General features: G+C 57.7%; 1 protein-coding gene across 1 annotated transcript in view; it reads left to right on the forward strand.

The window, feature by feature from the left end:
* The first annotated feature begins 436 nt into the window (after positions 1-436).
* The window catches only part of FAM20C (FAM20C golgi associated secretory pathway kinase), a 50790-nt gene continuing 34852 nt past the window's right edge, over positions 437-16374 (forward strand). The window contains exons 1-3 of the mRNA XM_087417421.1: positions 437-1065; positions 2837-3015; positions 12764-12842. Coding sequence (XP_087273547.1) covers positions 443-1065; positions 2837-3015; positions 12764-12842 — 881 coding nt within the window. The 5' untranslated portion in view covers positions 437-442. The remainder of the gene's footprint in view (positions 1066-2836; positions 3016-12763; positions 12843-16374) is intronic.

The raw sequence follows: 16374 nt of genomic DNA on the forward strand, positions 1-16374 counted from the left end.
AGCCGCGCAGGGGACTGAGCCGCGCCGTAGCCGCCACCACGCCGGGCCGCTGCGCCCTGGCCGGGATGGGCCGCAGCGGCCGGCCCCTGAGCGCCTGATGAGCGCTGCCGCGACCCCGGAGACCCGAGCCGGCCGCTGCGTGCGCGGGGCCTCACCAGGCTGCGCCCACAGCTCCGCGGACGAGGGCGGCTGGGCGCGGCCGCTCCGGAGAGGCGACAGCAAACGGCCCCGGGATGGCCCGGCGAGCGGGCGCTTTGGCAGTGGGCAACCTATGCGCGGTGCGGGCCCGGGGACAGCCCCCGAGCTGGTAGCCGCCCCACGCCAGATGGACCTTGACCCGCGCCGCGGCACCGCGTTCGTGCCAAGCCACGACTAGAGGGGCACGGGCGTAGCGTGCTCCGGGAGGACGCCCGGAGCCCAGGCCGCGCTCGCCGGCGCGGCCATGAAGATGATCCTGGTGCGCAGGTTCCGCGTGCTCATACTGATGGTGTTCCTGGTGGCCTGCGCGCTGCACATCGTGCTGGACCTGCTGCCCAAGCTGGAGCGGCGCGCCGCGCGGCCCTCGGGGGAGCCTGGCTGCTCGTGCGCGCAGCCCGCGGCCGAGGCGGGGGCCCCCGGCTGGGCCAAGGCGCGCGGCCGCCCCGGGGAGCCCCCGGCCGCAGCCTCCGCCGGCGACGCGGACTGGCCCAACAAGCACACGCTGCGCATCCTGCAGGACTTCAGCTCTGACCCCTCCTCCAATCTCACGTCCCACTCGCTGGAGAAACTGCCGCCTGCAGCCGAGCCCGCCGAGGGCGCCTTGCGGGGCCAGGACCCCGGCGCCCCGCGACCCCGCGATCCCGCACACCGGCCGCTGCTCCGGGACCCCGGCCCCCGTCGGTCGGTGCCGCCCCCTGGCCCCAGCGGGGATGGATCCCTCCTGGCCAGGCTGTTCGAACACCCGCTCTACCAGGTGGCCGTCCCGCCGCTGACAGAGGACGACGTCCTTTTCAATGTGAACAGCGACATCAGGTTCAACCCCAAGGCGGCGGCGGCGGCGGCGGCGGCGGCGGAGAACCCCGACTGGTGAGTGGGACCGGAGGGCGCTGGGGTGGGTGTTGGCTGGCCGACCCCTAAGGCGGCCGGGCTCTCTTTGAGAATGAAGATCAAGCTGTGTGCCCCTGCCAGGAAATGCCCCTGCACGTCCACGGCATTGTGTAAAGAGGCTCAGGGACCCCCAGAGGGCGTCGACCCCCATGGCAGAACCCCCCCCCCCCACGGGAGCTTTGTGAGGTGGGCGGCATCCGCGTCTGGCTCAGGGCCCTGCCTTTGTCTCCAGAATGACTGCCTCCTGAGGAAGGTCTGCTCGGTGGACCTTCGGCTCGGCAGACTGGGCAGCCAGGAGCCAGGGAATGGGTGCTGCGTTTACAGGAAGGCGGAGCCGGCCTGCAGGGCACAGAGAGCTTGGGAAACCCAGTCAGGCAATGAATGAAGGAGTTGGCGAGTGAGTGACGGAGAGGCTGCCAGCTTTCAGATACTCGGTGATGTTGCTGCGGTGGACACATCCGTCAGGTCACTGAGAACAGAACCAGCAGAGGGGCGTGCTGGCCCCCACGTGGCGTGACAAACGGGCTCTCCAGCCAGGGTGCGATAGCATCACAAAAGACGAGAGCGTCTCCCAGGGGCATCTCTTGAAACTGTCCTGGTTTCAGCCCTTCCCCCCCAAGGCTCTCCTCAGCCACCTAAACCCCAAAGAGCAGATGCTGCGACCCGGAGCTGGTGAAACATTAACCAGCAGCAGGGCCAGAATAAATACCCACCTGCAGAAGGTTACCCGAGCGACCGGGGTGGGGGGAAAGGCCAGGCTTCCAAAACATCTTAGGAAAAATCCTCTCTCCCCCGAAATTTGACCAGGCCCGGGGTTTTCTGTCTAAGCACACCAAGGTGTCTGGTGGCCTGAGCTTTGTCTGCTGGCCAGGTTCAAGGAAATGCTCAGAAACTTGAGGATCGGAGCAGCGGCCTGGGCTTGGGTCTGGGCCTGGGCTCTTCCTCGGAGAGACAGGGCCCAGAGCTGGTGGTCGGGGATGCGGCCTCCGGGTGGTTGTGGGCAGAACGTGGGGCCGAAAGGGCCTCCCTTGCAGGTGGATTAGAGCTGAGACAGGACCCGCTTATCTCTCCGGCCGTGCAGCAAACAGGGTCTGTCCCCTAGACTGGTCCTCGGACTTTGGAGATGGAGGACAGCCACGTGGGCGGCGAGTCCTCAGTTTTGGCCTCGGCTGGAGTGAGCGGCTGCCTCTTTCCTTTCCCCACCCAAGACTGCTCTTGTTAAAATCAAATTTAGCCTCTTGCATCATTCCAGCCCCTGGTTGCTGGAAGCAAGGCAGAGCGCCCAGGGAAGGTTTCTGACAGACGGGTGTGTCTGCAATTCGCACACAGTCTGTGGTCAAGGACGGTCTCGCCCACCTGCCCCCGGGAAGAGCCCACAGCCCCTCATACCCCACGCTGACGTCATGCTGTGGGCTGTTTGGTGACCCCAGGGCAGACGGCTGGGCCCAGCGCCGACGTTCTGGGTTGGGTCTTGCTCTAGTTATAACTGTCTGGGAGTCTCGGGATAAGTAAGCATTACAAGCCTTTAGATCTGTTATTAGCTGGTAGAACAGCAGCCACAGGAAAAGTGCGGACATCGCAGGGTCCTGTTTGAGCAGAGACGCCTTTCAGTAAACCTGCATTTGTTTGGATTCAAAGCTGAATCTAAGGCCTCTGCTGCCAGCGGCTCCCTCCCCCCAGCCCCCATTCACCAGTACCTCTCCGCTCTAGTCTCTCCCTGTTGACTCTGGGTCACCTTCATTTGCTGTAGGGCACACGAAGGAGCTGAGGATGAGGAATTCTCACCCACGGGGGAGGCGGCCATCGACTCCTACCCCAACTGGCTCAAATTCCATATTGGCATCAACCGGCATGAGCTGTACTCCAGAAACAACCCCTCGATCGAGGCCCTGCTGCGCGACCTTGGTGCTCAGAAGATAACCAGTGTCGGTAGGTGCCGCACCGTGCATCTCCAGGGGGTTCGGGCTGCTTGGGCCTGCTTTCCTAGCAGGAGAGCTGGGAGGTGATGCTCCTTGATGCAGCATTACCTACTGGGGCAGTTATTCGGAGGAGCCTGCAGGCCCTGCAGGGGGGAGGTCCTCAGGAGGGGCACTTTCTAGACCACAGGCCCTCCCCCCGCAAGTATAAAGAAGGGGCACCCTGGAGGATGGGGCCCCTCCCTCAGCACGGCGGGAGGTGCAGCTGAGGGCTGAGAGGCTTCCTGTGGTTTGGGACCAGCTCTGCATCAGAGCTCAGCCAGGTCCTCCTGCAACTTCATGTGGCGTGACCAGGGCTCGGCTCTGTCCAGGGTGGAGACCAGTGCACTCAGTAGTTCAGAGGTGACATCTCTGAGTACTTTGGGATCTGCTGAATCAGAGGAAAAAGGGCCTCCAGTAACTGATTTCAGGAAAGTGTGTCAGCAGCATTTCTGAGGGTGGTTTGGTGCCATTGTTCTTGGGCCCGTGGGCGACTGTGTGTGAAGGTCCCCATTAGTCACTGGGGCCAGAGAGGCAGAGGGGGATGGGCTGAGGTCCTGGGGCGGAAGAACCATTCCGGGCTTTGCAGGGAGCTGGCCTGGGTGCACATGGCCATGGAAGGCAGCCGGGGACACTGTGCAGGTCTCTGCGCTGTGCCACGGAGCAGGCGGATCCGGCATGGTCTTCTTGTTGTCTCGTGAGCGATCCTCATGCTCAAAGGTCCCAGCAACCTGGGGTTCTGTCCAGCTGCTGCCCCGGGGAGTCAGGTGTTACCTATGAGGCTGGCAAGTGGGTTTTCTGGAGTTCTGTAGAGGCTATGTTTGGCGCTCTCTGCCCATCCTGAGCTGTTTGCAGCACTCGCCTTGCCGTGGGAGGACAGGTGTGCGCTCCTTCCTAATGTGGGATTGCTCACCCTTGTGAGGGAGACTCTCCTGGAACAAGCTGGGGGCTTCCCCTCCTTGTGTGCGGCCCAGGGGGAATCTGAGCGCCTCCCTGACCCCAGCCCCACCCCAGCCCTCCCTCCCATCCCTGCGGGGGTCCGGGGGCTTCAGGCTGTGTGGGGAAGCAGTCTGTGTGAAGGATGGGGACCAGAGCTGGGGTGTCTCTTCCACTCCTGAGAGTAGATGTGGCTGGTACAGAAATATCCAGGGTGCCGACCAACTTGCTGATCCCTTCAGCAGGTTTTCTGAGCACCCACACCCCTGCATGTCGGGCCCCCTTCTGAGCGGTGGGGGTTGGGATGAATCCGGTGTCAGCAAGATCCTGCCGCCTGCTGACCTGACCTTCCAGGGGGAAGCGGACACACTGACGAGGAATGAATGCTCTGAATGCCGTACAGATAGAGTCCAGGAGCACGCAGGCAAGACGTGACCCCCATCTGGAAGGAGGGGAGGAGGACCTTCTATGAGAAAAGGCGTCTGACTGGGTCTTGAGTGAAGCCCAGGCTTTCATCACAGAAGGGGTGGGGAGGCGGGGCTTTCCGGGAAAGTGAGAACAAGGTTTTAAAATTAGAAAGGGTTTTGGGGAAGTACAGTGTTCACGTTGAAAGAGCCTGCCCTGCTGGCTGCTGTCCCTGTGAGTTTCTCTCTGCCTCAGTTTCCCCATCTGTCGAATGGGCTCAGGCCTGCTCGGGAGTTTACATCTTATTCTCATAAGGAAGTGAGTGTGCAAGGTTGAAAATATTGACTAGAGCTTTGCACCGTGGTCCACAGCCACCCCCTCGAGGGCAAATGCAGGGTCTGGGTAGAGGGAGGGCTATGGGGATCCCACAGGCTGGCCAGGCTTGCTGTATCCCTCAGGGATGCATAGCCTCCCAGCCCCCACTGGATGCGTGCTCTGGGCGGAGGGCAGAGCCCGGGAGTCCAGAGCAGCTGTAGTGAGTGGACGGGCCTCCAGGGCTCGCAGGCAGCTCTGTCCACCTTGGGCTTCTCTGCCCTCCGTTCCCCCAGGGGCCCGGCCTTGGGGCATCCCCCCCTCTGGTGCGACTGTCCTGGGCCGTGTCGCCCAGGCTGCCTGACATCGCAGTACAGTGACAGTGCCCGTTTCAGGGATCCCGCCGCAGGGTCTGGCTTGGCATGCACCTCGCAGTGTGACCTGGGGGGTCCCTGCCCACCTGTCTCCTGGGCTGTGTGAGCTGATCGCACTCACCTAGACCACGCTGGCCGAGCTGGGCCTAACCCAGTCTTCCTTGAGGCAGTGGGCCTGTTGGAGCGAGGCTGGACGTCCAGTCCTTCTGCAGGTGCCCGATGGGTGCTGGCCAGTTGGTTGATGGGAGCTGGTGCTGTCAGTGGGGCACAGCAGGCGGCCTTGCGTGAGCCCCAGCTCCACCAGTCACTCATGAAAGGGACTTTGGGCAGCTGGATTAACCCTTCTGGTGTTTCAGGATCCTCGCATGGACGTAGAGACGGTTATGACTTAACCCCATAATCTCAGGCCTGCAAATCTGAAATCCACAAAACTCATTCGACAGCAAAGCCTGACTCAACCTGAGCTTACATGGGGCAGAAACTGAAATGATGAGACGATTTATAAATCCTTGTTTTTCTCACTTGGCGTGAATATTCACATGTTCCTCTGAGGAGGGAGGAGCGTGTTTAATTACGGGGTTCTGCCCCAGACCCGGCATGCTGTTACATAAGGTGGAATGTCTACACCTGTACGTTTTGTCATCTGGAGTTTTTGAGGTCCCCAAACACTTCTGCCCCCAGAGATTCTGAAGAAAGATGTGGACCCAGAAAACCTGCTTCACAGGGTTGTTGAGAGGCTTCAATGAGTAAATAAGAGAAAAAGGGAGACGGAGGCTGGGCGGCGTCCCTGCTGGGCAGGTCTCTGTGTGGGGGCAGCATGTCGGGGGCTGAGCAGCCAGTCCTGGACAAGCCCGAGCCTGGTGAAGGGCCTCAGCTGGACACTGGGCCTCACTCCCCTGCCCCCTTGGGCCTGAAGTCGCACCCAGGTGAGTCTACGTTTGTGAAAAGGCCCTTCTTCCTGAGGACGCAGGGAGTCCCCTCCCCTGTGAGCAGAGAGGAGCCCTGGATCCAGGTGTCCAGGCCAGGTCTCCTGGTCCGCAGGGAGCATAGGGGAGGGGCTGGCCCCGGGCCAAGCTGCAGGTGTCCCTGGGGGACACACGCTTTCTGGGAGGTGTCTGCCCCCACCTCCAGGTGGACATTTTGGTTAAAAACCCAGCTGTTTGAGACAGCAGCCCCCAGCATGGCCCTTGGCTCAGCAGAATCAGCTGGGCGGTTTTGGAGACTGGGGTCCCCAGAGAGGAGCTGTCTGCTGCTGGTGGCCCCAGCGCCTGCCCCTGCTATGATCTAGAGAGGGGTGCAGCCTTTGGAGGCCCCCTGGGGAACCCTGGATGGTAGCCCCTTACGGGAGCCGGGAGTTGGCCTCAGGATTCCAGGTTTAGCAACACCATCCTTTTGAGCATAGAATGGAAGAAAAGAAAGACACGGAGGTCACAGTGACCCCCAGTGGGGGTGTAGAAAAGAGTCTGAGTTTACAGAGCTGGGAATCCAACCGCCTTCCAACCACAGTTCCACAAACAGGGAAACTGAGGCCTCTGAGGGGGAGACTCGCCCTGGGTTGGCACGTCCCTGTCCTCCCTGCCATGCTGCCCTGGGGGTCGCTTTAATCTTCAGGTTGTTCGTCTCACTACTTAATGTGGGTCTGGAAATATTGTCGAAAGGGAGGATTCCTGTGAGGTCCCGGAGCTTTCTCCCGGAATGGTTCCATTAAAGCTCCTGGTGCAGAACCACTCAATCCACTTCACGGGGCACTTGTGGCCCACAGGACGGGATCTGTTGACAGCCGCGCTCCTGGCTGCTCGGTGACGGCCGTTTACCGCCTTGAAAGTGGCTTGGGACATTACCCACCTCTATTAGCCTGAAATCGGCAGGCAGCGGCTTCGGCTCGGCCAGTGGTAGTTAAATGGCTATCGTGCACAATTATGGATGCAAAGAATAAATGACACAATTAACGGCTCTGGCCTCGGAAGTATTCATTAGGAAGGAAAAGAAGTCCTGGTGGCCTGAGAGGCTTCAGCAGCCTCTGGCCTGAAACGCAGACTCCGCCGTCGCTCCGTCCAAAGCCAGGGTTAGTGCCTGAACAAGGGAGACACTCTGGGGACAGAAGTCCTGGGCGCTGATTGATCCAGCTGGAGCCTGGGACTAATTGGCCAGCAGCTTCGAGGAACAAAGGCCACGGCTGGGGCAGCCCAGAGGAGCGGCTGCACTGGGTGCCTGCCCAATTAGTCGGAGGTGGGCTCCCAGGGAGGGCAGTTCTGGCCCCAGAAAGGCCACAATTCCCCCTCCTGCCCCTGGGCTCAGTGACCTGGAGAAAGAGATCTGGAAATGCCCAGCTAGCCGGACACCCGAGGCCCGGTGCTGAGGAAGGACAGAGACCACCCCAGAGGCCATCCCAGGCCCCTCCTCGCTCTCTCTCCGGCCGGCGGTCAGAGGTCAAGAACACAAGCCCGCCCAGGTGCTGACCCAGCTCCAGCCCGCACCTGCTTTGTGCGTTTTGAGCAGATGGCAGCTGTGGCCCCAGGTCCCGCAGGTGTGTGTTCCAACTGTGTCTTCTGATTGCGGGGGTGCTGGGTCCCCCCGGATGGAGCCGTAGTCTCCCTTTTAGGGAAACGTAACTTTCAAGGTCAAAGTGAGCTGCCTTGAAGGACAGCACGGCGTACATGGTGGTTCAGGCTAGAGGCTGTCGAGGCTCAGACATCCCGAGGTGGCGTGTGGCGGACTGAAGTTGGGCGGCGCTGATGTGGCCTGGCCCCTGGGGCGGAGGCTCCCCAAGGCCTCACAGCAAGTCGGGGCAGGAGGACCCGGGTGTCCACTACCAGCCCTTCTCCATGGGCCCCTTCCCTTGATGCCCAAGGACTGTACAGGGGCTCTGCATGGGAGCCCGGGAATCTGGACGCTGCTCCGACTTCTCTCCCCTGGGGGTGGTGTGGGGATTGGGGCAGGAGGAACAGGTGACCTGAGTGATCCTGGCATCACATCCTCCAAATTTGAGCTGTCCTTGGGTGAGGCCTTTGCTTCCTCTGACCTTTATAACAAGGCAGTGGCCATGAAAACAGCCGACCGTGACCCCTAAGGACAGGCGTTGGTCCCCATTCACAGAGGAGATGACCGAGGCCCAGGGCAGAGGCATCAGAGGGCACTGGCAGAGCCTCACACATGGATGTGTTTGCGGGGTCCACGGGTCTCTAAAAAATGAAATCAGTTCATTTAAAAGTCAGGAGGTGGCCCCTCAAGACACGGGTCGGTGTTCTTGTTAGAAATGGGGAGACTGGCGGGGCCGGCCCCGGTTCCCATGGGAAACAGAGAGCTGAGTGTGCCCAGGCCACTCATCGTCCCTGTGAGCAGAGGGGTGTGACAGGGCACAAGCAGATGCAGAGCACAGGGTCCTGCCCCTCGTCCTCCCTTGTGGGGGTGCTGGGACCCCAGCCCGGCCCACGCCATGCTCCTTCAGGCTGTCTCTCTCCTCCCAGGGCTGCTCTTGGTTCTCGGTTTAACTCGATCCCTCTTGGGATTCCTGGGAAATGTCCACATCTGTCAGGGTTCTTCTGGGGGAGACTGCACATTAAGTTGCCTGCATTCTGTGCCTGTTCTGGGGAAAGACAGCAAAACCCAGGGCATCCAAAGGTCTCTGCTCCCGGACTTTAGAGCGTGAGCATTACATAATGAAAGCACAGGGTGTGATCTTAATGTGTGTTAACATGTGTAACTAATGATGCACGTTACTAATGAGCATTAATTAGTGTGAATTAATAACATATTTTACTGTGTAGCTGGGGGGTGTGGCTTTTCAGGTATGCCAGGAGAGACACCGAGCTGACACCCGTGGTCTACGGTGGGACCCCCTCTGTGGGAGGTGGGCTGGCCAGGAGGGAGAGCTTCTGCAGGAGGTGCTGTGAGGGTGTGCAGCTGTAGGAGGGAGCCGGCTTGGACACCAGTTGTGTTGGAGGTTTGATGATGGAGGCCCAGACCTGGAGGGGCTGTGGCGGTGGAGGGAAGGTGGCAGGTGGGAGAGGGACTCATTCAGGGTGAGTGACTTCTGGGGACAACCTGGCCTTAGCCTGGCCTCATGCCCATGGTGGGCTCTCCGCCCGGTTGAGTCCCTCCCCACAGCTGAGGTTGGCCAGGTTTTGATGGGCCTCTGTCCACTGGGAAACACAAAGCCCCAGCCAGAAGAGGGTGCATCCAGCAGCTCCCACACTCGGCCTTTGCCTGCACACCTGACCTTCTCTCGAGCGTGCCTCTGCCCCCACTGCACCACTCTCCCCAGCCCCGGGGCACAATTTCCTCCAGTCCTGACCCTCAGTGACCTCAAGAAGGAACCCCAAACTCACTCCCTCCTTCTCGAGTCTGGTCTGTGTCCTGCGGCCCTCAGCCCTAACCCCCTCCCCAGGCCCATTCTCAGCACAGAGTGGGGCCGTCACTCGAAGGCCTGTGGTGGAGAGTCTGCCTCTCTCTCCCGCCCCAGATGGTCACCTTTGGCCTTTGCTGTGACTTGAGGCAGTTTGTGTGGGTTTTTGCAGGGACACCATTTGGATTTTAGAGCAGAATCCCAATGTCTCTCAGCCGTTGACCCCAGCTGGGCAGAGTGAAGGGTGGGCCTGGCAGGGGACCCGAGTCCCCAGACGAGAGACGGTCTGTCAGCGAGAGCCTGGCGTTTCTGGGGTCCTCAGTCCCAGGGGAACTCTAATGTCCTATAACTTCTACTTATTTATTTGCTTCGTGGGGAGGAGCTGGTCATGGTGCGGCACACAGTCAGTGGAACGATGACGCAGGTGGGACTTGCTTCCAGGACAAGAATGGTTAAACTGACCAGATTTGCATAATATTTTGTTATTTAAAAAAAAATCCCAGGATTACAAGCACTGGGAAGAGCTGATACGTGGCCCCAATTGGCCCAGGAGGGAATAATTAAATCCAGTGACCCTGCTATCAATGGGAAATGGGGACGTTGATTGGGGCTTAGTGGGGCCACTAGTTTTTTAATAATCGCTTCTGTTTTCTTCTTATAAAAACATAATAATGTTCGTTATAGAAATTTAGAACGCACAGATTAGGGGAAAAAAGGAAATTAAAATCCTCTGCAGGTCTCATCGTGGGGATAACCACTGGGATTAACTGCCTGCCTTTTATACTTGCCTTTCAGAGGAAAGTGGTTCATAGAGTGTAGACACGTCATAAGCTGCTTCACTTAGTAATAAAACGGTAAGCAGTTTGCTGTGTCATTAAAAATCCTTTGGTCCTGTTAAGAAGGCTTCGTAGTGGGGTTACTGTGCACCATCCCCTGCCCCCAGGGTTGGGCATTTTCAGGTAATTTCCAGTGTTTTGGAGTGAAGTGGAGTTTGTTTTCTGAGGGGAGCACAGGCTCAAAGAGCTTCGCCGACAGGCTCACGTCCCACTGCTCTGGGGGAGCTGTGACTCCAGCTCCATCTCCTGGGCTCCAGGACCAGGGCCCCTCCAGACACAGCGGGCAGAGTGGACGCTGCAGAGGGAGGAATCCGGCCAGGCTGGAACCCGGAGAAGGGCCTGGACACTGGTGCTCACAGAGTCGTAAGAGCCATGGAAAATGCTCGGGGAACTTAGGACTCGTGGTCACACTTGGCACGCCTGTGACAACATGCCATTTGGAATGTGCCACGTGCCCAATGCTGTTCTAGATGCTCCACAGCATTACCCACTTACTCGTGACAGCAGTCGCAGGAGGAGGGTATGACTGTCATCTCTGTGGTCACATGAGCAATGAGGCGCCAACAGGTCAAGTAATGCATTTCCCTGGTTTGCTTTGACCCTTGCCACGACCCCGTGAAGGAGACTGGGCAGGTATCCCGAGCGCCATTTAACACAAGTGGGGGACTGAGGTTAGGGAGGGTGAAGACTCCTTCTAGGGTACCCAGCCAAAGGAAGCTGAGCCGAGACTCCAGCCTCAAGGCTGCCCCACACCAAAGCCCTCCAGTATGGTGCCCTCCAGTGTGGCACCCTCCAGTATGGTGCCCTCCGGGATGGCACCCTTTAGTATGACACTCTCCAGTATGGCAGCCTCCAGTATAACACCCTCGAATATGACACTCTCCAGTATGGCACCCTCCAATATGGTACCCTCCAGTATGACACTTCCAGTATAACACCCTCTTGTCTGGTGCCCTCCCATATGGCACCCTCCAGTATGGTGCCCTCCAGGATGGTGCCCTGCAATGTGGCACCCTCCAATATGGCACCTTCTAGTATGACACCTCCTGTATGGTTCTCTCCAATGTGGTGCCCTCCAGTATGGGACCCTCCAGTATGGTGCCCCTCCAGTATAGTGCCCTCCAGTATGGCGTCCTCCAATATGGTGCCCTCCGGTATGGTGTCCTCCCATATGGCACGCTCCAGTATGGTGCCCCTCTAGTATGGTGCCCTCCAGTATGGCGCCCTCCTGCCCCTATGCCGTTTGACTGTTTTCACAAGTCATGATCATCCCTGCTCACTGTGGCTCCTTCTCAGCCCCCTAGTTGACCCCTCCTGACCCTGAAATACTCGTGTGTCCTAGGCCTTGGTCTTGGCTCTCATTCACCACACTCTGCCCCCTGGTGACTGCCTCTGTCTTTGGCCTTTTCTCGTCTGTGTGCACGATCCTCACATTTACACCTATACCCTGACCTGCCTCAGAACCTCAGGCCACGGCTTACCTGGGGTCCCCCCGAGGCCCTGGAGCACCTCCGGTATGGGGTCATACTCACTGACCTTGGTCTTTGCCTCCACGCCCGTCCCTCCTCCATCCGTCTGGTGTGGTGTTTATAGTTTACGATCTGTCTGGCCCCACTGAACACGGACTCTAATGGGGACACCTTCTTGCTCTTGTTCACACCTGTGACACTAGCACGGCCGGTGCCTGCTGTGGATGCAGGAGGCCTCTGTGAATGGCAGACAAGCCCCTGCGTGGCCTGTCTCAGGCGGCCTGGGCCCTCGCCTTGCAGATGTCAGAAAGGGGCGGGGGGGTCAGCCAGCTCAGCTCCCAGGGCCGCCACAGGCCAGGCCAAGCCCAGCCCCCCACCAAGGGAAATCCTCAAATATTTTCCTTCCTTCTGCTCCATCAGCAAAAAGGAAAACCCATAGTCAGGGAAAAATGGGTCCTTTCAGGAATTCTATAGCCTTCTGAGCTAGTGAGGCAGCCAGGAATCCAGAGCAATGCTTCTGGAGGATTCCACCCCCCACAGTGTCCACGGGGAGCCCCCAGAAGGCCCTCTGATGAGTGAGGTGCCCCCAGCCAAGGGGTCTACAGGGTCTCCTCAGACTGAGCTTGCTCTGGCTTCCTCTAGGGCCCAGGAACTTAGATGGCCAGCAGTGGTGTGCGTGTGTGGAGGGGTGTCTGTGTGTGTGGGTGTGTGAGCAGGTGTGTGCAGGCCTCCGGGCACGTATAGGTGTGTCTGGGGAGGGAGGCATCGCTGGCAGGTACACACACCTGGCCATCCTGCCTGGAAGCCAGTCCTTTCGTCTGTGGGTCAGACTGTGGGAGACGTTCTGCCTGACACCTGAACATCGGGAAGGAGTGCATCTGTGTAGTTACCGGAAACCCCAAACCTCCCAGGCAGCATGGGGGCCCTCGGCCACGTCCAGGGGCCCAGGCGGGGCCATGGGGTCGGGTGGGGAGCCGGCCTTGCTCGCCCACAGGAGGAGGGTCTGAGAGTAGCACGTGACCTGTGTCTCTTCCCTCCCCTGCAGCCATGAAGTCGGGGGGTACGCAGCTCAAGCTCATCATGACGTTCCAGAATTACGGGCAAGCGCTGTTCAAACCCATGAAGTAAGTGTGGGGGGCTGGCTGGGGTGGGGGTGCAGGTGCGGGGAGGGTCCACACTGGAGCCGGGTGTGCAGGCACTGAGTCCCTGGGGGGAAGTCAGTGTGTCCCCCCCAGAGATGTTTGGGGTGAACTCGGGGTGACACTCTCGGCTTTCTCCGCATCAATGCGAAGCAGGCGACACAGGGGTCCCGCGCCTCCCCCCCCCCTTTTACCTCTCCCGCACGCCTCGAGCTCAGTACACTTTCTACAGAGGGCCAGCTGGCAGATATCTTAGGGTTTGCAGGCCATACGGTCAGTGTCTCAACCGCTCAGCTCTGCTCTCCCAGCCAGAAGCAGCCAGACGATATGAACCTGAACGAGTGGGGCTGCTGCCAATGAAACTTTATTTATAAAACTAGCTGGTGGGCCGGAGTTGACCCCCTGGCTGTGGTTTGCCCCGTTCTAGATAAAATAGAAACTATGTTACCAAAACAAATATCAAAGCACTCAGTGGCACATGAAAATTTGTGGGAATGCTGGAGAACGGACATTTGAAAGCCAGACCCCCCCCCCAAGGAAATCCACAATGAGCGTCTGTGGGTCGTGGTATCCACTCTGATATCCCATGTGGTCCAAGGTTGTTCCACCATCTTTTCTTAGTCCAAATAAGGCCATTTTTGCACTGGCACGAGAGAGTTCGTTGTGTTTTAAGTGTGGGTTGCACTCCCAGGGCCTGTGCGGCTGTGCAAATTGTGTGAGGCTGCTGGGCTGGGTGGGGGCTGTGGCGAGCTGCAGGGCATGGGCCCCACCGGAAGGGGCAGCTGTCTGTGGTTCACCAGATCTCGGCCATCTGGCCTGATTTCTAATTTTCAAGATAAACCAGCAACATGGATACTTTTTCTGCTTAATCTTCACATTTTAAAAATGATGGTAAGGAACTCGGAAGCATTTCAGATACTTTGCAGGTCAAACAAAATGTAGCTGCTGGTTTGCAGCTTGTGGCTGAACATGCATTTGCGTTCAGGCCCAGTTGCTCCTCTGGACAGATGTCCTGGACGGACTGCACAGAGGGGAGGCGGCCCTGCCTGGGGCTTCCCCGAGGATCCGCTTGACCTTTCTCTGATCTGGTGCTGCCTGGAGGAGGGGCCGAGAGCATTGCTCACACAGGCCTGGGGAAGAGCTGCTCCCAGAGATGAGAGGAGAGCAGGGGAGGCAGAGGCCTGGAAGGGGAGAGGACGTGTTCACGGCCAGAGCCAGGGCAGGGCCAGGGGCACCAGATGTCAGCCCAGGCTCCTTCCCCTGCATGCAGCGTGCTCCTGGCAGAGGACCCCAGCCGGGCAGCGTGGGCGCAGGTGGGGGGTTTGCAGGCTGCTGACGTCGTCTCTCCTGGCTTGGTCGTGTTGCTGCTCCTGCTAGGTCAGGTCCAGGCATTTCTGGCTCCTGGGACCCTCCTCCACTGACCAAGCCAAGTCCGGCATCGATTGTGCCCCACTGCCAGCAGCCTCCCCTCCCCTGATGACCCCCGGGGGCTGGACCCAGGACCTGAGGTCCCCCAATGGCTGTGGTGTGAGTAGGAAAACAGCTGTGGTTTATGACCGTAGTGTTAAAAAATCAAAATGTGTGATTACTAGTTCTCGTTAAGAAGAACTTTCTTCTGTGAGCTCATAACAGCTTTCTAAGTTGTGCATAGAATATTGTGAATTAATTAGGTGGAAGTATTTTTCCCCCAAGATCTTGAAGGATGTACATTGAGAGGGTCCAGAAGAGCGACAGCAGAGGAGGTGGCAGGTGGGCTGGGGGGTCCTGCAGGGTGTAATTTATGTGGTATGTGAGGGACGATCTAAAGTTAATGGTTATGTTTGTAATAGGGTTTGAAAATATATAACTAGACAGTAGCCCTCGAGTTCCTGGATATTCTTGCTTTAGGGTTAAAGTAAGTAAGATTTTTTTAAACAGCTTTATCAAGATAAAATTCACATACTGTACAATTCACCCACGTAAAGCCTATAATTCAATAGGTTTTAGCATCTTCACAGAATTGGGCATCCATCATCACAAACAAGTTTGGAACCTTTCATTGCTCCAGAAAGAAACCTTGTACAGTGTTGTCATCACTCAATTCTCTTTGCCCTCCCTCTGGGCTTGGACAACCACTAACCTACTTTCTGTCTCCATGGAGCTACCTATCCTGGAATTTCATATAAATAGATGCATACAATATGTGTCCTCTGTGACCGGCCTCATTCACTCAGCATCATGTTTTCAAGGTTCATCCGTGTTGTGGCGTATGTCAGTGCTTCACTCCTTTTTATGGGTGAGTAATATTCCACTGTGTGGATGGACCACGTTTTATTTATATTTCCATCAGTTAATGGGCATTTGGATTATTTCACTTTTCGGCTACATGAATCATGCTGCAATGAATGTTCATGTTCAAGTTTTTGCGTGGACATGTGTTTTCATTTCTCTTGGGTAGATACCTAAGAGTGGAATTGCTGGATCGTATAATAATAAATTTAACTGTTTGAGGAACCGCCAGATTGCCTTCCACCACAGCTCACACTGTATGATCCCGCCAGCTTCTCTGCATCCTTGCCCACACTTGTTATCGTCCACCCTTTGGGTCAGAGCCTTCCTGGTGGGTGTGACGCTGTGTCTCTTTGTGGATTTGACTTGCAGTTCTCTGGTGATGAATGATGTGGAGCATCTTTTCTTGTGCTTGTTGGCCATTTGTAGATCTTCTTTGGAGAAATGTCGATTCAGATCTTTTGCCATTTTTTAGTTGTCTTTTGTTAGGAAGTTGTAAGAGTTCTTTCTGTAAGTGTTCTTTGGATATAAGACCCTTGTCACATAGGTCGTGTCCTTTGGAGTATGAGTTTTTAGTTTTGAGGATGTCCAATTTATCCATTTTGTTGTTGTTGCACGTGCTTTTGGTGCAGTATTTAAGTTTTAGTATTGAAAAAATAAATATGCTGGGTATGTCATGGTGAAGCCATGTGCGTGTCTGGAGTTGGGAAGTCCCGGTGCCTCCACAGAGCCGACAGGCCGGGCAGAGCCGTCTCCTGTGACCTCTAGGAAATTCCTGCCCCTCGCTGGGACTCGGTTTACCCATCCATCAACAAGGGCATTGTAGGAAGAGTCTTGAGGTCTCAACTCTGCTGGCTTAGTGTAGGAGGCAGGGCACTGAGTTTTCTGAAGGGAGCAGCAAGGAGCTGTGGTTTAGCAGGGTGGGGCGGAGCTGGGCGGGCACACCGGGAGCACAGGCTCTTTGCAACAAATTTCAACCTGCTTCTTGGAAAGGAACCTTTCGGGCATGCCCATGACGCTGGCTGTGACTGCCTCCCGGCAGAAATATTCATTCGGCTAACCCACAAACACTCCCTGGGCCCCTGGGCTGGCTGTGTGCCAGGCTCTGGGAATAGAGACATGATTCAGACCTGGCTCTCGGTGCTCGGGGCAGGATGGGGAGCGGGTGTCACCATGTAGGCCTGGGAGCACAGGGGCTGGTGCAGTTGGTGCTGGATGTGCACAGAAAGAAGGAGAGAGGGAGCAGCTG

The sequence above is a fragment of the Ceratotherium simum genome, chromosome 26 (assembly GCF_057802395.1).
Source record: "Ceratotherium simum simum isolate JZ-2026a chromosome 26, ASM5780239v1, whole genome shotgun sequence".
Taxonomy (NCBI): domain Eukaryota; kingdom Metazoa; phylum Chordata; class Mammalia; order Perissodactyla; family Rhinocerotidae; genus Ceratotherium; species Ceratotherium simum.